Genomic DNA, 20899 nt, shown 5'->3' with positions numbered 1-20899 from the left:
ATTTTTCCATTCGAGGTGGAGAATCCACCAGCCTAATTCATTGCACAGGATGATGCTCTATGAGAGGCCGGAAGATTTTTCTGGATTGAAGAAATCCACAAATATCATACGTATTAATTTCTTTGTATAACACCAACGTTTAATGAAAATCCTTGTTAGACATGATGCTCGCAGATTTGGATGGAAATAAAGAAACCATAAACTCATATATATTAATTTTTTTTTTGTATAAGCCCAATGTTTAATGAAAATCCTTGTTAGACATTATGCTCGTCGATTTTTTTCCACCATGGACATGATTTTTGAAAATGTACAAGATAGGACCTTGTTGGATCTCTTTTGAGGGAGAAAAAAGTTACTTTCTTTCCTATGAGGAAAAAAAAATGTCATTTTAAGTTTTAGGTCTACGTGATTTTGGTTGAATTTAGAAAAAAGTCTAATAAAGAGCAGAGATAATCATATTTTAAAACCCGTTCTACCATCCAAAAAAAAAACATGGAAGGGTAGATTTCATGCCATTGTTTGTTCATGAAACTTTGAGAAAAACATTGGCATTTGGACGTACAAATCTAGATCAAAATGTTGACAATGTAAAATTAATCGACATTAAAAAAAAATCAAAATTATATCAGCCTTAAGAAAATAATCGTAATAGAGAATGAAGAAAAAGAATATCAAAACAACACCTCACAATCGCCACGCGACATAATACTTGATTTTGGATGAGAGATACATGATCATCAAATGTATTCGAAGCTTCCAATAATAAAATCTTGTAAGAATACCATCTAGGTGACACGGATAGACTCGTTGAAGAGACGAGAAGCCATCTGAATAGTCGACATATTCATCCTACTGGAAAACTATAGCAGTAAATATTCAATGGTGGTATTTCTATTTTCGGTAAACAAAATGAAAGACTTTAGTAGGATTTGGAACAAGACCAACATATCTGATGTTATGAACAAGACCCGCTTCTCACGTTCTTGAGGTTAAGAAGAAGAAAAGAAAACAAGCAATGAAGCAAGAACTTAGAGGGCATTTGTTTACTTTAGATATGAAATCCATGGATTTGTTGCGACAAAAGATCGAGGGTAAAAATCCACAGTTTATCAAGCTAAGGATCTGATGTTGGATCTAAGATCCACATTTTAAATCCTTATTTTATTTTTTGCATTGATAAATGGTCTGATTTAAAATCATAGGGGATGATCCGATTTGAATGCATGGTTCACAGATCCTGGTGATTTAAATCGTTGAAAGTGATTCATTCATTAACTAAAATGTCTCGCATCTATCGTTCGTTTGGTAAGGTAAAAAAAGTAAAAAATAAATCAATGAAAATCAAATTAGATTTCCTTGGGCCCACCAGTCCGACCGCACACGTCGGTGATGCCCCATACTTAAAAGTGTCGTCTTTCGGCCAATTATTGTCTACGTGTCCCAAAATCGAGGATAAAGGCGTTCGCGATTTGAATGTAGTAGAAAATCAAGTCCAACTAAGAATGTAGGCCAGATCAGCACAACAAGAAGGATGAACCGTTTTCATGAAACGTGGCAAGAACTTATTAGGGGCTTGTTGTTTAGAGCACTTGGCGTGTGCATTGATGGGAGAAGAGGAAGGGAAAAGCGGGAGAAAGAGAGCGCGCCGACCCTCTGCGGAGCATATAGCCTCTTTGCTGCCACCACCATTTCCACTGCGGCCGTCGCCGCCACAACCGCCCAACCCCAAAGATTTGCAACCACCGAGATTCCTGGGAGCCCTAACCCTAGGTCGGTCCGGATCTACAGACGTCGTTCCTTTCGGCGAATTCTCGTTCTTCACTGTTCGTTTTGGTAATTCGCGTTCCCCGTTTATCGAACATGGCGTCCTCGGAGATCGAAGTTGTCTCCGAAAGCCGCAGTCAGAATGATTCCTCTCGCCAGAACGGGAATCCCGATGCCGATTTCGCGAGCAGCATCGTCGACGTATACTCGGCGTCCGCTTACGGTCAGGTGGACAAGGTGCGGAAGTACGTGGAGGAAGATGCGTCTTGCCTGAAGGGGCCGGACGGTAACGGGTATTACGCCGTCCAGTGGGCTGCGCTGAACGGTTTTCTTGACGTCCTGCTATATATAATCGAGGTATGCGCTTATTGGAACTTGTAGGATTCCCCGAAGTTTTGGTCGAATTCGTTGAGTTTGGGTGGAACTTTTGTTTCGGAAATTCATTTTCTGGAAGTGAAATCTGGTTTCCGTGTTTCTTATGAAGCACGGCGCCGATGTCAATGCTACTGACAGAAGCGGGCAGACAGCTTTGCATTGGGCAGCAGTTAGAGGTTCGGTTTCGGCAGCCGACGTCCTTTTGCAGAATGGGGCTCGTTTGGAGGCTGCCGATGGCAACGGGTACCGGGTGAGATTAGTTCTTGGTTATGATGCTATCTTTCGGAGTGCATTTATTCATTACTGTCGTTTTTCCTTCTTCTCTATTACGTGGAACTTCTTTCTGATTCCTGGAGGGCATATCGTAGCAAATCTCTTGTTGTTCTTTGAAGTTGATGTTCGACCACCAAATCGATTAACCAGTTTCTGTGGTCCCTGTACTATCAGATCCATTGACTCGTAGAAATAAAATGAAGTAAAGTACTCGTTAGATCAATTTAACCTTCCATGTGGATGTCAAACTTGAAAATGAAAATTCACAAATAACAGTCTCCAAACCAATAATCAGAAAACAATATCAACAACTAGCAACAACAATAAAAGACTAATCCAACACAACAACCAGAGGCATGAGTAGTACAACACCCATCACCAAGAACCCACAAAAAATCATTAATTGTTAACACAAAAATCAGGTGGGTCAACCAAGTAATACAGAAACACGATAGAAACAAAAAAATTATGTGACAGAACGTGAAAATATACCCTGGAAACAATGCCATCAATGTTAGCAAGATGGCAGTGGCAAGTTTTGCAGCAATAGAACTGTCCAGACAGCTGGCTCAGATACAACCTCCCACTTTTCAATTTCTGGCCTCAGATCGTGGACAAAGCGTATGGTTCCACTCTATGGATTTCCTGGTTATAATCCTAAATATCCAACCTTTGCGGTTGGTATGAGTTGCTTGGGGTTGCGCCATAGTTGGTAGAAAGATTCATCTACAGCCCACATTTGACTGAGCCCGTGTTCGTGATGGTTATATTCGTTAAGGTTGCTGGTTTCCTATGTCCAAGAGTTGACCTTGGTCTGATTTCAATTTTCTCCATATCTTTTGATAACTTGTTCATTTGTTGTTTCACTAATTTCTTTGTTTAACTATGTTTGCCAACTTATAAGTGGTGTTTCTATGTTGGAAAACTTTCTCCACATCGGATCAGACAGTTCATGTCGCAGCTCAGTACGGACAAACAGCTTTTTTGTACCACATAATCACAAAATATAATGCGGAGTTTGATGCACCTGATAATAGTGGGAGGAGTCCACTTCATTGGTATGTCAAGATCCCTTACACCTTATTTTTTCATTATTGTCTCTTCGTATTCTATTTTTGATGTCAAATTGTTCCGCATCTGATAGTCTTTTGCCATTCTTCCCATGATTTTCATCCCCTGATCCAAGAGCATGTTCTGTCAAAACTTGCCAAACTTTGTCAGAGTTTTCACATTCACGGTTCACATGCACTGAACACAGTAGGGCCCTATGACATCAGGCTGCAAACTGATAAGGTATAATTTTCAGTCAGATACACATCAGAAATTTATGGAAACTCAAACTTAGAGCAAACAGCCATGTAAAGTTAGTAAAAATTTGATCAAGCTATTAATGTTGCATGAGGTCTTGTCAAGTTGTTGGTGAGAAATGATGGCAAGTGCAAATGGAAGGACTTGGGAAAAATAGAAAAATAATGGACACCCGTTGGACATCAATAGGTGAATGATGGTTGGCATTCATCTTTCTCATCCACGAAGTCTTGGAGCTCAGCTGATCTCTATCGTCAGCAATTTTGGAGAGAACATGATATGCCTTGTTCAGATGATTGGTTGATATTTGTTCAGATGATTGGCCCATTAATTGCCATTGGAAACTGCACTAGTGATTTCAAATTGTATTATACCTATTGGTTCTTGCCTGTTACCCCTTATGCATGTTTATCTTAGAACCATACATGTTTATTTTAGAACCATATGAGTATGCATATGGCCTTGTATATACAAATGGACTAGAGTGTGTGTGTGTATGTACCCGTCCCTTTGATCCACAAATCTTAGGGTGGGGAGGGTGGTTGTTTAGAGAAAGAATTAAAAAAGGAGGGTGAGATGGAATAAAGAGAGAGAGTGTGTGTGTGTGTGAGAGAGAGAGAGAGAGAGAAGATTCTCATAAATCCATATTTTGGTACACACTAGTCTGCATGGATCTCCATACCAAACATGCAATTTACAATATTTCTCTTTGACTTGTTAGAAGATACTGCCAGGATTCAAATTCCGATGTAGTGAAGAAACAATTGGTCTCATGGAATGAACAAGACGCCGCTTTTGTAAATTATCCCAAAGAAAAATCATGCTAGGATCAATTTTTATTACATGAAGGCAATAAATAAACGCTGTTAAACATGATCGAGGGGCAAATTCTTCTTTTCGAAGATTGGACTTATGTAGGTTGATTGTCTATGTCCAGATGTTGCAGTCATTCTCTCTGCATGTGCTGGGCTTAGAGGAAGCTTTTCACACTTGCTTCCTGTTAGGCACTTGAGCTGAGAGGGTGCTGGAGTCCTTAGGAATTAATCTGTTCGGTTTCAGTATTCTGCTGTTAAGTAGGAAGTAGGAATGTTAACGTTTTTATTTGGTACATGAACTCATATTGATCGACAATTTTCCTTGATCTTCATTATTCACAAAATGATATGATCTTTTTTTTTTGGAAGCAAGAATGACATACAATTCCAATTGTCCATCAAATGTCCTTAAACAACCCCTATCAGAGTGATCTGAAGAATGCCATTCAATTCCACTTTTGATAAGCACTTTGAATGATTTGTCTGACCTGAATCATTGACCTTCAGTATCAAGAACCATTCAATGAGAATGAAATTCATCCGTCAAACCTTGATCCCTTCTTTTAGAAAGCACTCGCAAAGTGTAGGGCTTTGTTGGTGCATTCAAAGTTGTGAGCTTTGTTTGGAGGTAGCATAACCAAGACCTGCAATGCATTTTTCTAATGCTACAATACTCATTGCAACAGTGATTAAAACCGTAATGAAGAATTTACTTATTTGGAGGAAGCTGGGTTCTGTCTTTTTAGTGAGAGTTGTGTCAAGAAGAGGAGTTAGTCGTGAGGCTAACATTTCCACTCTGTGCCTGCAGCCATCCACCTGCTTTTCTCATAATGCTTCAGACTCATGTTTGCATTTTTCAGCCAGGCAATCTGCAATTTGGCTGTTCGGTTGTACTAAAGTCTGCAATGATAGAAATGAAAGAAACCTTTAAACCAGATCCTACCCATTTTCATCTACTGTAACGTTGCTTGCTTTTCATTTTGCATAGAATAGTTCATAGTATGTCCGACCTGTCAATTCTTTGACATTGTTTCTTTTAACCATGCATTGGGCTTATAATGGCAATAGATCATGTCTATAGCTTTTTGGTCCCATATATGGATGCAATTTTTTTGGTTTGGGGTATCCGACAGATTTTTTACCAGTTAACTTGGATTTGGGTAATTCTCGTCCAACTATGTCACAGTGGTACGTGGGAAGGGCCCAAGTACCATTACTGGTATGACGGTACGGCTTGGTACGGCACTTCCTCCTTCTTTCTCATACATAGTACCTATGTCATTTTAAATTAACCTATTTTTGCCTGACGCCTCTTCCTCCTTCTTCCTTACCTTCATACAACATATCTACGGCAAAAATGGCATCAGTTTCTTATATTTATGTTACCATTTTTTTTGCTGATTTCATGTATATAATTAATTAAACATATATAACTATCGCCGTACCGCCGTACGAAGGTTGGCGAAAACGCCGTACCTGTACCCGTATCAGCACCCGTACCCGTACTTATGTGACATAGCCGTCCAATGGTTGGGCTTTGGTTGGTCAGATGGGTTTGAACTTTGAAGTTGGATTAGATTTAAAGCATATATCCAGATAGATATAAACCTTCATAAGAAATGTATCTTCTGGGTTTTTTGAAATGAAACATATTATACCCTTCAACAGCTGCTAGCCATTTATCCACTAGTCAGGAACTAGCTGTGACAAACTACCGAGGTCTGATCTGCTTGATTTGTAGCACTAAACAAATTTCATTTTCTCATGAAAGGTCAGGTAGAGATCTTTATGAAATTTTAGATTCCAGTTCATATCTGATTGTCATGAAGTGTGAAGTCAGTTGATCGGATGTGGTGATGTCCACATCCAAGCCAAATCCAACTTATTTACAGCCGTAGCCCTGTAAACTTTGAAATCTATCCTACTGGGGTACCTGAAGCCACTATGATTCCTATCACAGATAGGGATTAAATGGGGTTTTTATGCACATACACTTGAAAACCTTGTACTACAAGTTTCAATGCTAATGACTAATGCAACCCAGAAACCAGATCTCTCTCATTTGGATTATTTGTTTCACCTTTGGGGCTTTGGAGTAGTTGATCTGGATGTACAGGTGCTTGATGAGACTTGATTTGATAGATAACATTTTATGGCCTTTCCGTGGTTTCTTTCTGTCATATAAGTTTCTGATTTCCATTTTATGATTCTAACTCATCTGGTCCACCTTATTATGGTGTATAATACTGCTGATTGAGACATGAACCATATCTGAGACATAGTCCACATAAATTATTGACTTGAATGAATGTTGTTGCTTGTGGGATGCATAAAATTTAGCTAGTTTCATAGTGATGTTAACAGTGGCTTGATCATGAGCAGGGCTTCCTATAAAGGTTTTGCGGACACCATTAGATTACTTTTGTTCAAGGATGCATACCTCGGCCGGCAAGATAAAGATGGTGAGTGAAGGAGCTAAATTCTAGAAGACTTCTTTTTTTATTGCCAACTGATTCTTTCATGTTTCCCTCGTTCCTCCATGTAACTAAATAATTTAGCAGCAATTTCATGGATTATTAAAATTCCTCAGAAGATAGACCATGTAATCCTGATGATTTAAGACTTTCTATATTGGAGATGAAAGGGGTTTTTCTTATGCTGCATGAAATTCTTTCCATTTTTCACTGATATTATATGTAACTGGTAACTGCACCTTTTAACTGGAAGATTCAATACAAGGATAGTCACATGAGAAAAATTAGAACTTTTCGCTTGTTTTCTTTTTTCCCTTGAACAGAGATCTTTTTTTTTCTTTAATCCGTATACGAAGGAAAATCTTTCCATTCCCTCTTTACCTGTTATATAATAATAGTCCATGAAATGCAGGGAGCAGCCTTGATCTGTAAAGAAGGAAGGGTCTATCCAACTCAGTGGGGAAAAAGCGAAAAATTGCATATATAAATGAACAAAGAAAATATTTTATGGAAAAAGTTACCAAAAAGTTTTATGCTGATCTAAGTCACATAGGTATGTGGGTTATGCCCACATACCAGTACCAGTACGGTGGCACACTGATACAGTTACAGTGGTATGTTTTTGGTGCATATGGATCGGTTCCAGGTCAGAAACGTTCCAAACCACGTTTTTTTTCATGTTTTACCCATATTTTTGTTAGACTATTTATGTTTTATGAAATTAAGGTACAATTTTATGCACTTAAGTAAAAGACTAATCATCAGCATAATTCCCTTCGAATAGGTAAGTAAATATAGTAAATGTTTTCCATTTTGGAAATTTACAAATCAAATGTAATCTGGACCGGATTTGCATAGCTTGTTGTGATCTAGGTACCATGTGAACCTCTAAATATCAAATAAAATTCTGTTATTTTTACTTCTCAGGCTGCACACCTTTACATTGGGCTGCGATAAGGGGAAATGTGGAGGCTTGTACAATACTTGCACATGCTGGCACCGAACAGGACTTATTAATTACAGATAATGCTGGATTTACTCCTGCTCGGCTTGCCTCTGATAAAGGTCATCGGCATGTCGCCTTTTTTCTTGTACGTACTTTGTCCATGTTGTCATATGGATATGAAATAATGAAGGTTATCTACCTTTTTCACATGTCCATGTTTTTGTATGTGCATACAAAGAGTCATGGTAGCCAATTCCACTATATTTAAAGTTAAAGTTTCAAATTTTGCACTCACGTGGACCTACTTTAACTAGCCTATTGAGCTCAACATGCTATTGCCATTAATGTTATCAATGTCATTATGTAAAGTTTCAAAGTATTGGTAATATTGGTTGAAACTATGGTTTATACTTTATACCTTAACTTTTGACTAATTAATAGTTCTTGTTTGCTATAGGTAATAATGTTGATCTGGTATATTTTAAACACCAGATCTCACTTTTTACCTTACTTGCAGATTAGGCAGTGTACTGTTCTAGAGCTCATTAGAGGCTGGTGCCCACTGCTGAACAGTACAAATGGTTTGGTGGATTTCAGTTGTATTCCACAAAGCAAAATCATTCGAGTCAACTTTTCATCTGGAGTGATGTTTTCTGGTTGACAATACTACTTTAGTGATTCATACAACAGTTTTTGTGAGGAGAGCATCTTGAAAGTCTTATATTTGCATCTCTTCAGTATCTTCTTGAAGATCACATTAACTATTGAAACTTAATCATATGACATGAAGAAAGGTGGAGAAGTAAAGGAGCTGTACTGTTTCTTGGATCATACAAGGAATGGAGGACTGACCTTGATACATATTAAATATCCACTTAAATGAGTTAAACTGTAGTTTTGTTTTAGATTTCCTTTACCTTCATCAGAATGGAAGAGAACTATTTTAGGCTTCTGGCACATTTACCTTATATGGATGTATCCATTTTTGCCATTCTTAAGGCTTTGTTTGGCATCTGTAGCCAAGATGGAATAGTGAAGATAAGAGCAGTAGTGGAAAGGGCAGATGAGATTATATTTGCAAACTGTATCATCAATTGTGATGATGAAAATCAAAGATGAAAGTCATCTTTGCACTAGTTCTCAACCTCTATTTCTCTCTCTTCAAGCTAATACTATGAGATGATTTTATGGTCCTTGCTCATTTCATTTTTTTTCTTTGGTTTTCCAAATCATTTTTTAACTTACTTTTGTTTTCCTTTTATGTATTTTTAGGATTTGCAATTTCTGGTGTTTTCCCCTAAGATTTATCTAAGCATATACTATGGTAACTGACATTCATGACTACAATATCGAAATATTTATGTTGGGAAAGTAGTAGCAATTCTGTTTCATAATTTTCCTTCTGAATAGTAATTATTGTCCACTAAAATTCAGAGCAGCCCAGATATTATTATCAAGTTTTAACTTTACAATTGGTTCACTTAGGTGCGTCATCTTGCTTTCATGTAGTACTAGATTTCAAATTTTCAACTATCTGGCTATTTATAGTCCACTTTCTGGTAATAGAGCCATAGTATTATTTCAGTATATTAGCATCATAATCAGAGTTTGGAATGTTGGATTAATACTGACATCCATCTGTGTACAGTCCAATGCACATAAGATGCATCAAAGACGGTTTCGTGATAATGCTTTCTTTCAGAGGATGGAAAAGATAGGATATGCACCAATCCTTCTGTGCGTCATAATTCTTCTCACGGTTCTATTTATCAACTCAATACTTACATGTCAGTAAAATTTGGTTCTCTAGTTACCTCTTTTCCTGAAACCAATTTATACAGAAGCTCATATTGCTAATAGCCTTCCTACTTTGTCAGCGCCAGCATATACAAATGTTACAGCTAATGTTGGATTGTGGGGATGGACCGCTGTTTCTCTTTCTTTTATCTCGCTTCTATTTTTCTATAGGTGTAGCAGGTAAGTGCATTGTTATTTATTTTATAACATTTGTGCTTCATTATTTTTTGAAAGGAATTTCACATTACCCGAGACTCTCAGTGTCATGTTTATTAATCCGTTCTATAGAATATAATTTTCAGCTAGTTCTGCCAGACACTCTTTCTTTCTCTTTCTCTCTCCTTCTGTATGCCAGTGTGCAGCACCCACATGCACAAATTCATGCAAATGACATGTTTGTAGCAGTATTTGTAGTTTAAAATTTTCACATGGATATGGATGCGCATATCAGATGTGGTGAGGACATGCTTGGTGTTATGTGGTAGTTTTTGAAAATTCGGATCCAGAAATACATGCACACATATACAATTACATTATTAAAAAATAAAACACGAATGTTGTTTCCATTCTGCTGGTTTTTCATACTCACATGTACTCGCCTAAGATGTCTGGATGATTTTGTTTATTATTTGAACTGAAAATAAATAAATTGTTTTATGGATGCAATGACAAGTAAAAGGATCTGGTTGAGAAACTTATATTCAATGAAGTTATGGAGAAAATGGTCCCCTTTGCTGGTCCTCAACTCCAAATTGGATGTGGAATTGAATATATAGGACGCTTGACTTCTCTTTGCATAATCTCTTGATTTCTTCTCCTTTTACATACTTCGTTTTTGCAGTAAGGATCCAGGATACATCGAACAAAGTACAAAGTTCTCACCAAATTCCAGTTGTGTAAATGTAAGTCATCCTTCTTTGGGGAGATAACCTTCTTATGTTCTTGTCATTATGGACTTTGCCAAGTTTCCCAAGTGACTATAAAATATATCTCCTTTTCTGTTTAACATGTGGAGAATTCGAAGTGTTTTTTCCTCATAATCATTGTTGGCAGCTTGTAATGATTTTCTTTTAGTGATTTAAAATTGGACTCCTCTGATGACCCACATGAAAGAGCCTGTGGATTCAGAATAAGAAAAGGAGATGGTTTTAGAAGACAACTTGCATCAACCATCAAGTATGAGAATGTTGAACATCAGCAAGCCAGATTTCCATACATTAGGATTATCACTTTACAGTTTCAGAAGATTATTTAAATTACCACAAGTCACATGATTCTGTAGGAAGCTTGAGGTTTTAAAGTTTCAGAAAAGGAGCATTAAAGTTATAAAAAATAATATGTCAAGGCAAGATTATTGAATTATGGAAAATTAGTGATGTTAGTAACAATGTTGAGATGTAGAAAAAATGAAAGTTGGCAGAACTTGTTTGCAGGAAATTCATGGAAACGTGAAACAATGTCAAGCAAGTTCACAGAAATCTGCAACCAACAAGTGATTCCATTACAGTAAAAGATATCCTAAACGAGAAGCAAGTGGGGAGTTTCAGCAGGTTCAAGGAAGGTGATTAGGAAGTAAAGTAAAAAGGAAGTGAGCGGTGGGTTGATTTGTGAGCAGGAACCACCTTTCCACTAAACAGAAGCGTGTTTCATGATGATTCCCCTACATTTGGAGGGGTGCCATGTTTGTGCTTTGGAGATGCACCTCCTGGCCTTCCAAATGTGTCCTGACTCCTGTGTCTCTTTGTTGATGGTTCAAGTGTTAGCTGCTTCTCTAGTCATTTCGTGAATAATTTATTTTACTTAAGCATTTAAATTTGAGGGCTCCATATTTGTGCTTCAGAGATGCACCTCCTGGCCTTCTAAACTCTTCCTGTTGCTGTGCTGATGGTTCAAGTGTTCAGCTATCTTTTTTATTTATTGTGAACAACTTTTTTTTATTAGTATTTAAATATTAAAATGGTGCTCATGCATAGATGTTTTTAAAAGACTTAAGTTTCCTTTGATCCAGAAGTTCTTCAATTTGGCATTTGCACTGTTTCGTGTTCCATATTATAATTATGCGTTCGCAGTTAGGTTATTGGACACAATATTCCTGCTTTTTGGTTATGTTTCTTGATTCCTTACTATATTTAGGTAGTTGCTTTATTTTTACTGTTTATCACTCCTATGAACATACTTTCTTTATGGCGTTATTTATCAACCTAACCTTTGTCCTATTTGCCACAAGTATATCCATATAGATCTCTTGTCATTTGAAGTGGACAAGTCCAACCCTTTTCGATCATCTGCAGTTACCTTGATGCCACCATATTTTCTGTCTATCTTGCAGGAGACATTGTTAAGCATGGATCTGGAAAATAATCCTCTTTGGACAGGGAATTGGTCCCAGCTTTGCCCAACCTGCAAGGTTTTGTCATGTCAACTCAGACTTTTATAAAAGATAGCCTCAACTTCAGCAATCATGAATATATGAGGGCATCTCATTTGATAATTTGTTTAGAAAGGCATATGTTGTTAGAATGCTGAACTTAGATTTGTTAGATATTTTTCCTAATTAAGTGCACTTGAGTAATCATCTATAATTAGAAACTCTAAATTTTGGTGCTGTGATCAACTTTGTGCAGATAATAAGGCCAGTGCGTTCAAAACATTGTTCTACTTGCAATCGCTGTGTGGAACAATTTGATCATCATTGCCCATGGATATCTAATTGTGTTGGAAAGGTGGGATCTATGTAAAATCACAATAAGACCATATTTGATTTGTTCTTTCATTTTTTGCCTATCTGCTGCTGAAGATTTTTGAATTTATAACGAGACTCTTGGTTGCCATGTATCTGGTTTTGTTTCATCCTAGCTTGAACAAGAGTGACTAAGTTATCACAATTTAATCACCCGACTAAGTTATCACAATTTAATCACCCGACATTTTTTAGTCCATTTCAAGCAGCTATTTGAGGGCCTCAATAGTCCAATTTTCTTTTATATGAAAATAATGCATCTGTTCTCTGTAACTAAATCAAAATGAAGCATGTCTTGGCAATTTGGTTGACCATATTAGCTAGTTGAGTGAAAGCATGTTTCCATTTTCTATCACTTGGTCCGAGATTGGCCACATATCAACTTAGTGACTTGGGCAAGCCAAGTTATTTTTGTTTGTTTTAACGAAAATAAATGATAAACGTAATACTTCAACTGTTCAACATAACATTTAGTTGTGCAACTGTTTGTAGCTGAGCGTGTATGATTGGGTGGGAAGGGGCTGATTTAGGTGACCAGCAATTTGCCTTTAATACTGAAAAAGCCCAACCCTGAACCTCTGACACAAAGAGAAATAGGGGGGAGAGAGAGAGAGAGAGAGAGAGAGAGAGATGGGTGCGGGTGCCGGTGCAACACATCTCAAAAAATTTAGGTGCGGCGGTGCGGCGAGAGTATTTTATTATTTTTAAAATATAATAATATAAACCACAAAATTATTAAATAACAAGATCAAAATTGCACGTCAAAGATTTTAGAAAGCTTTCCATAATTCCATTACCAAATTAAATGTTTAATATCATAAAATGGCATGCTTATTTCATAAGAAAACTAAAAATTATGGACTGACAGTAATGAGTTACAAACAGACTGTAAATAGACAAATAAACAGATTGTACTCAAATGATTTACAACTTACAATCAGAGTAACAAACTATATATTGAAATGGAATCTATATAAAGTATAAACTTTAGTATTTGTTACATTGAAATTATCTGCCAACATAGATTATAGATAAACAATTTAATAAACACTAAAGTGACTAAACAGACTAAGACTGTAATTAAACGAGTTAGAGAAAGCTTCTAAACTGATCATCGATAAAATCATAAAAGCAAAGGCCTCCTCAAACAAGTTAGATGCATTTGATATTCAAAAACAATAAGAAATTACAAAAAATTGTGGAATTATCAAATCAGAAATCACACACAGGATAATGAAAATCAGCAACACAAATTAACCACATATGGCAGAGAATGCATGACATGAAACGTAAACAACACAGTTGAACACAGTAAAAGTCTAAAACAGAGAACAACAAACTAAAGCAGAGCAGAGAGGGAGCAACGTCGAACGGTCGAAGACCCAAAACCTGATATCAAAGGGTGTGAGAGAGAGAGTTTACCCAAATCCAACGCAGATCGTGAGTGGGAGCAGCGTCGGTCGCCGAACGCAATGCAGAGAGGGAGCAGCACACAGAGAGGGAGCAGCACAGAGAGAGGGAGCAAAGAGTTCCCCAAGTGTCGCAAAGAGAGGGAGCAAAGAGTTCCCCAAGCGTCACAGTCTCGCAGAGAGAGGCCGAGAGGGAGAGAAGCCGAGCGAGCGTGAGAGGGAGAGAAGCCGAGTGTGCCCTAAGTTAAAAATCATGTAAAAAAGGCCCAAAAATTTGACGGAAAAGGACAGGTGCGGTTTGACCGCACCCGACTTGTGTTTGACGCGAGTCGGTTGCGCGTCCAAACATGGACGAACTCAGTCGGGTGCGGCTGACCGCACCAGACTCACGTTTGACCCTTTTGGGTGCGCACCTGGAGCGCACCCGCACCCGCACCCGCATCGCGTTGACGCGGGTGCGGGTCCAAATTGGGCGCACCCAGGTGACTTTGCTGTGAGGCGATTATGAGCCACTGTTTGTGGAAGCCAGAGAGATGAGCAGCTGAGCCTGTGAGGGGGGACTGTGAGCAGTTGATTTTGCTAGCCGGTGGTGTTGGAGGCTTGAAAGTTGGACCAGCTGGGCAGTAGGTCTGTACTCCATACTTCACATTTATGCATGGAAACTACAGCACCGATGGCATGATTTGAGAGTTTTTGTCGAAAATTTAAGGATTGAAAGAGGGGCAGTTTTGCCTTAGGTTGTTTTATGTTTCTAATACCTTAGCAAGAAAATACAGCGGGGAGCAAAAAGTTGAGTTATTTGTAAGTAGTGAATTAGTGTAAGAATGGATTCTAGACCTCTAACACTTCTATACTTCTAGTTCTGGGTTGTTTTTCTAAATAATTTCAATATCATTATGGGTGTGATGTTGTACATGTTGATGCCATCTCATCCAATTCGTGTTGATCTTATTATATTTAATATTTAGATGTTAGTTTTCCCACTTGAAAGTGAAAGGAGGTAAACCTGTTTATCAGGTCTTCTCAACACAATCATACATACATACATACATACATACATACATACATACATACATATAAGTATATATATATATATTATATGTTTTTGGTTTGCCCATCAGTTATCTCTACTATAATCTTGTTTTCCCTTTTCTGGCAACTGAATATTAACCAAGTCTTTGTATGGATCAATGCAGAGAAATAAATGGGATTTTTTTGTGTTCATCTTTGTGGGAACATTAACAGCTGCTGTTGCTGCTGCAGTTGCATTCCAAAGTATGAATCTGAGAGGAAGTTGTTTACCACTTTCTGTTCTTCATTCTTAAGTGAAAATTGCTTAATAAAATGAAACTCTAAATAGGGATTTGGACCGAAAAAATGGTTCCTTCATCAGCTGGCTCTTGGGTTTATCATACAATTGCTAGCCATCCTGGTGCAGTTGCATTTCTTGTCATTGATGTTTTTGTGTTGATGGGAGGTGCGGTTTTGACGGTTGCCCAGGCATCGCAGGTATTCTTTTCAGTACTTCCTTTCAAATGAATGAGATGGAGGTTCATAGTTTATTTACAGATTGAAAACCAATATCCTTTATGCCTTTGTTCCTATATCTGCACCTTATTTGTTCAATTTAATAGTCTTTGTGTTTCACTAGCTAGAATTAATGTTCTTGTTGTGTTCTTGTTTTCTTCTTTCTAGTGCTGCATTTTGATTTATACATTCATGTTCCCTCTTGTCCTCCCTCCTGGTCTTTTACTTCAGTTTATCTACTTTGTTTATGCATTCTGACAGCTTTATATGTAACATATTTAAGCCACCCAACTAGTGTGCTTTATGCCTCTTTTGGCATCAAATCAAGTTAGTCATAGGATGAATATGTACATCTAAGCTAAATAGTAGAGTCACAAGTCTATCACAATAAAGTACATGGATATTAAATAGTTCCTTTACTTTGATTTGATGGAGACTTGATATCGTCCTTTTGGTGCTATGTTTTGAGCGTCTTATATGCACAGTCCACCATCAGATAACTCTCTCTCTCTCTCTCTCAGCGAGACAAAAGGCTGTCCAAAACCTCTAAAATGTACTGGACTTTCCATCTAACTATAAATGGACAATCACTTGTTCTCTTCTTTGATTAGTTCCATCATTGTTCCTCTCTCTCATTTTCACTATGAAACTTTCTCAAACTACAGAACCTTAGTTGTTGAAATCCCGATTAGTTGTGTTCCAAACCAGCAACTAGGACTAGTTAGTTAGTCAGCCTAGTGATAGGTCAACCAACTGGTCCCTGGCCTACAAAAACATGTGTATTCTTTGTACAGAATATATGTTTTTGTGTTTATTTCCATACTAATATATATATAATTAATTTGGACTAAGTAGTGCTGTTAGGTATTTATTTGTCTTTTAGGGGGTGTTTGATGGTCACAGACAAAGATCCGTGGATAGAAATCTATGGACAGAAATCCATGGATCAAAATCCACAGACATAAATCACCTGCCTAAATTTTCTTACTCATGTGTGATTGGCCAGATAAATATCCATGGACAAATGTCCAATGCGTGATGAAACATGATAAAATAGCAAGGATAAAAAAAATGAAGCTGTTACCAGGTTCATAAAATGTCAACCCCCGCCATCTAAACATAATACGTTCTTATGAAAAAATCACAAATCTACTGATTTTACAGCTAGCTGCTCCAAAAATAAGGAGATTTACCAAGAGTTTACAGCCAGCCACCTCAAAAATGAAGAGAATTTCCCCTTTCTACTGAGGCAACAACTGAAAGTCCAAGGCACGAAGAAATGGGGTGTGAATGGGGGCTGTGCAGCTGAAGGGAAACTAAAATGGCAGCTAATGTGGTAGAATAGGGCATGAAAGTTGGGGATGTGGGGGCAACGGAACAACCGGCCTGCATTTGAGGTGGAAGGAGCTGAATGAAAGTGGTGATTGCTGTACAAGGGAGATGTACCCACAATGCCACACTGCAAACCAGGACAAGAGGGAAGAAGGAGCGATGGCGACGAGTAGTGGGGGGTGACAGCAACAATAATAGTTGGGAGTGAAGGCGTCAATAGCAGCAAGAGTTGATGGTAGCAAAAGCAACGAGTGATTGCGGGACCACACTTGTGAACGTCGACCACAAACAAGGAGCAGGCGACAAGATTGATGGTGGGGACGCGACTGGATTCGTGTTGAGCTGGAGATTTTGGCAACCGGCACTGGGCCAACATTAGGGCAGACATGATGATATAGGCTTACAGCTGCCCTCCAGTGATGGTTACACTGCTGCTGTGGTGGAAGAAGATGGGTGAACATGGGTTGCGCTGCTGTGGCGGTGAAGATGCAACTCCTGCACACCTTATAACGGTTACATTTTTTGTCCATGGATTTTTGTCGGACCTCTCAAGGTCCGACAAAAAACCAGACTTTTGTCCATGCTTTCGCTCTCTAGAGGCGCGGACTTTTCCCCCGTGCATGATGATGAGATGAGGCGTGGATAACACTCAAGAACACAAACAAAAGTCCATCCTCTACAATGATGTCCGTGCCCATCAAATGCCCCCTTAAGATCTTGATTCACCCGTCTCCGACTTCCAATTTTGACATCTTAGTACAGGCTGCAGCCCTACCATGTTGTCCATCTCTTTTAAGGTCCATCAAGCTGCTTTGTACTGTACCTTCTAAATATACCTTTGATTAGCAGTTTAAGCATGCCATGTCCTCCAGCTTTCCTGGGGAGAACAAAAGATCCATCATATGCCATGCCATCAACAGTCGACAGTGGTCGGTTGGTGATGCTGTGCTGCCTCAGCCCTTACTGATGGTTGTTTCTTAACTTTTTTTTTTCCCCTTTCAATTTGATGGTTTTTCAAGCCAGAAGTCAAGTTCTGTGGCTATCAAGCACAGTGAGCAATCTTCAGAATTTGGCAAAAAGTAGGCAGTTATCCGGAACAGTATTCTCTTGGGCCAAAAGATGTTATGGTGGTTAACTAGTTTGTTCCTTTGTTGGACAGAAGGATATCACAGTGGTCTTCAGCTCCAATTTACTTTTTCTTAGATTAGAAGGTGCTGTATAGACGCTCAGCCGTCAGTCATTTGAGATGGTGGTTTTGGAGCAACTAGTGACCATGTTCTGAAGGAGGAGATGGACAAGGTGGTGATGTGTGTATGTGTTTGTGTGTGGGGGGGGGGGGGGGGAGAGAGAGAGAGGTAAAAGTGGGAGCAGGTAGGGTGCTTAGTCCTAAAACCTTCCTTTCCTTTTTGGGACACCAATAGGATGGTTGATATTTTGATTGATCTTAAATTGTGAATGAATATGATCAAATCTTAGCTGCACATGATTTGGTCATCAAAGTTAGTGTATAAGATGCATAGGGCCTGATATGCTACTTTTCTTGATTTGGTGCTGCACTTGCACCCACACAGTGTCATGTCAGTGCAGGTGCTTTGGCTCTTTAGGTGCACCCCTGTAATAGATGTGTGGCACAGATCTGAGATACGTGCATGTGTGTGTCTGTGTGTGTGTGTGTGAGAGAGAGAGAGAGAGAGAGAGAGAGAGAGAGAGAGATGTAGTAGGTCCACAAGATGTGAAGTTTTATCTATATGCATAAAAAATTGATGCATCACATTTCAGATCCAGTTTTTTAATTTTCTTTTTCCAAGATCATTGTACTTGGTTGTGGAGCTTTTTTCAGTACCTCCTTTTCTTTTCATTTGATGGCTTCTCATGATTGTCCTTGTTGAGAAAATTGTAAAAATGTGTGCTAATATTGTCTTCTATAATAAATTCACCAAATTTAAGTCTTATTTGTATGCATAAAAATTGATGCATCCCTTTTCCAATGTCATGATACTGAGTGAAATTTCACTTAAAGCTTTTGGTTCCAAGTTTTGTGTTTCTCTTTCCAGGATCGTTGTACTTTCACTGCTGAGCTTTTCTCAGTACTTCCTTTCATTTGATGGCTTCTCATGATTACCCTTGTTGAGGAAATCATAGGGAAAGCATCACTCATGCTGGCACAGGGGGTTAAACAATGTGCTAATATATATATATTTTTTATAATTTAGATTTCTCGAAATATTACCACCAATGAATTGGCAAATGCTTCTCGGTATGGGTACCTTCGTGGACCAGATGGCCGGTTTCGTAATCCTTATAACCATGGAATTAGGAAGAACTGTATGGACTTCCTTATTCAAGGGCACACTGATGATCGGGAAGTTGCTTGGCTGCCTCTACTACAGGCCCCAAGGTAGACCTCTGATTTTTTTGTCATTGCCTGCTTATGCCCCGAGCTGTACCAGTTGGCTGCTTCACCACATAAACAGGAGTCGACGTCATTGGTGAACTTGAAGCATCTCCTAGAGCACAACTCTCGCAAATTCATCAGGTGCCGCTCTTCTTGTTGCTAGTCATTGTTTTTCATTGATGGGTCCTGTGATAACACTTGCGCATGTATGAGCATGGTTTTGCTGTAGAGTTTGATTCATTTCTTGATAAGGGCCATTGTAATCTTTACTCATTTAAAAGAAAAAAAAAGGATCGAAACAAGTGTCTGGTTATTTGATGGTTGATGGTGGTTATGTTTTTATCATCCCAAATTTGGCTTCCATGTATATTTCTCTTAAAGCTGTTTAAGTACTATGATAACCATACTAAGTTTACTATGATGTATTAATTATACTTTGCCCAAGCTTTGCTGGATGCTACTTTGATCTCGTAAGCCTAGTCAACGAGCAAAAGGCTGAGAGTTAGCATTGGCCTTGTATATTTTATGTTCATTTTACACACTGTCTGTTTTTAAGCATATCTTGAAAGTTTTAACTTTATCTGCCTATCGAATCCTGCTTACAGATTTGTTTATATGTGCACGTTGCAAGTTTCAATTCTACTTTTTCATCTTCTGGTTCCGGCCTTTATTCAATCAGAGGTTCCTAACCAGTGAACGGGTCATTAGGGAGTGTCAGTCCCCTCTGCCCTCTGCCATATCCTGCATATATGGTAGAACCAGAAATTACAGATAGAAAGTGCCAGCCCTAAGCAGCAGTTTAGCTCCTATTTCTCGTTCATTTGTATACAAGGGCCACGCACAACTTGCACTAGCAGTCTGGCGTTTGGTAAGGACTGGGTCTCATAGATGATAGCCACCCAGCTTGCAACGCCAAACAGAAATGAGCTGCCAACGATCCTTTACGAGCCTCGTTAGTCCCATCGATTTCTATGCCCGTTTATGGATGTTAAGCCAGGCGTCCCTTGCACCGGTGCCATCTGTCCGGCAGAGTTTCAGACTTAAGCTAGTTCTAGGTCTTATTCTTGTTGTTGCTCCTCTGTTTTAGGTTCAACCGGTGTTCCGTGCAATCCTTCCAGGCAGTAAAAGTGACATCCTTGCACCCTCTCTCCATCGCGCTTTCAACTATTTGGAAGTTCCATATGAACCAGACAACAATATAGAGGCAATTGCAATTCTTTGTTCATCCACCACTCCAGTGCACGAATAATTCCCACCGGGGAATACCCAAATTGCTTGACGATTCTTGGGAAATCTGCCTTCAAATCTTGATGTATAAGGTCCAGGGCACACGGGATCCCTACATGCCCATCCTTCATTTCTCAGGCTTGGATTTCCTTCTAGTTAGCTCCTAGTTGCTGTTTCTTAAAGTGAGAGGAGAAGGATTGGCAACCCATATGAAATGATGGTGTTTGCTGACAGGGATTGAACAGAGAAATTGAACCCAAGATCCCTCAAGAAAGGATGAAACAAGGTAGGGAGTTGAAGCCAGCTCCTTGATTGTTAATGGCAGGGCTGGTTCCATAAATCATACCGCTGGTTTTGTAACAGTTGATTGTTTTTAATGTTTAATCACAGCGATGGTAAGTATTGCCTACATGAGAGTGTTCATCTCCTAGGTGATGCCATGGTTCAATACACATTCAGCCTGTTTACTTCGGGTAGTCTTCTTAGCTCGAGGTCCTTCCTTGTGTTGGCAGAC

General features: G+C 38.7%; 1 protein-coding gene across 2 annotated transcripts; it reads left to right on the top strand.

The window, feature by feature from the left end:
* Window positions 1–1672: 1672 nt before the first annotated feature.
* On the top strand, window positions 1673–19697 carry LOC116253078 (protein S-acyltransferase 24). Of its 2 annotated transcripts, none has more exons than XM_031627818.2 (13): window positions 1673–2124; window positions 2252–2392; window positions 3361–3473; window positions 6921–7000; window positions 7940–8103; window positions 9607–9745; window positions 9842–9935; window positions 10597–10657; window positions 12085–12162; window positions 12380–12478; window positions 15101–15179; window positions 15265–15413; window positions 18977–19697. In XM_031627818.2, the coding sequence occupies exons 1-13, from the start codon at window positions 1864–1866 to the stop codon at window positions 19163–19165; spliced, it is 1647 nt and encodes a 548-aa protein (XP_031483678.1). In that variant the 5' UTR covers window positions 1673–1863; the 3' UTR covers window positions 19166–19697. The 2 variants fall into 2 exon arrangements, with proteins under 2 accessions (XP_031483678.1, XP_031483677.1); XM_031627817.2 differs by having other exon boundaries at window positions 1674–2124; window positions 9836–9935.
* The last annotated feature ends 1202 nt before the right edge of the window (window positions 19698–20899 follow it).

The sequence above is a fragment of the Nymphaea colorata genome, chromosome 4 (genome assembly GCF_008831285.2).
Source record: "Nymphaea colorata isolate Beijing-Zhang1983 chromosome 4, ASM883128v2, whole genome shotgun sequence".
In the NCBI taxonomy this organism is placed as follows: domain Eukaryota; kingdom Viridiplantae; phylum Streptophyta; class Magnoliopsida; order Nymphaeales; family Nymphaeaceae; genus Nymphaea; species Nymphaea colorata.
Note: the sequence above shows the minus strand (reverse complement) of the source record. Positions and strands in the feature narration are given on the sequence as shown.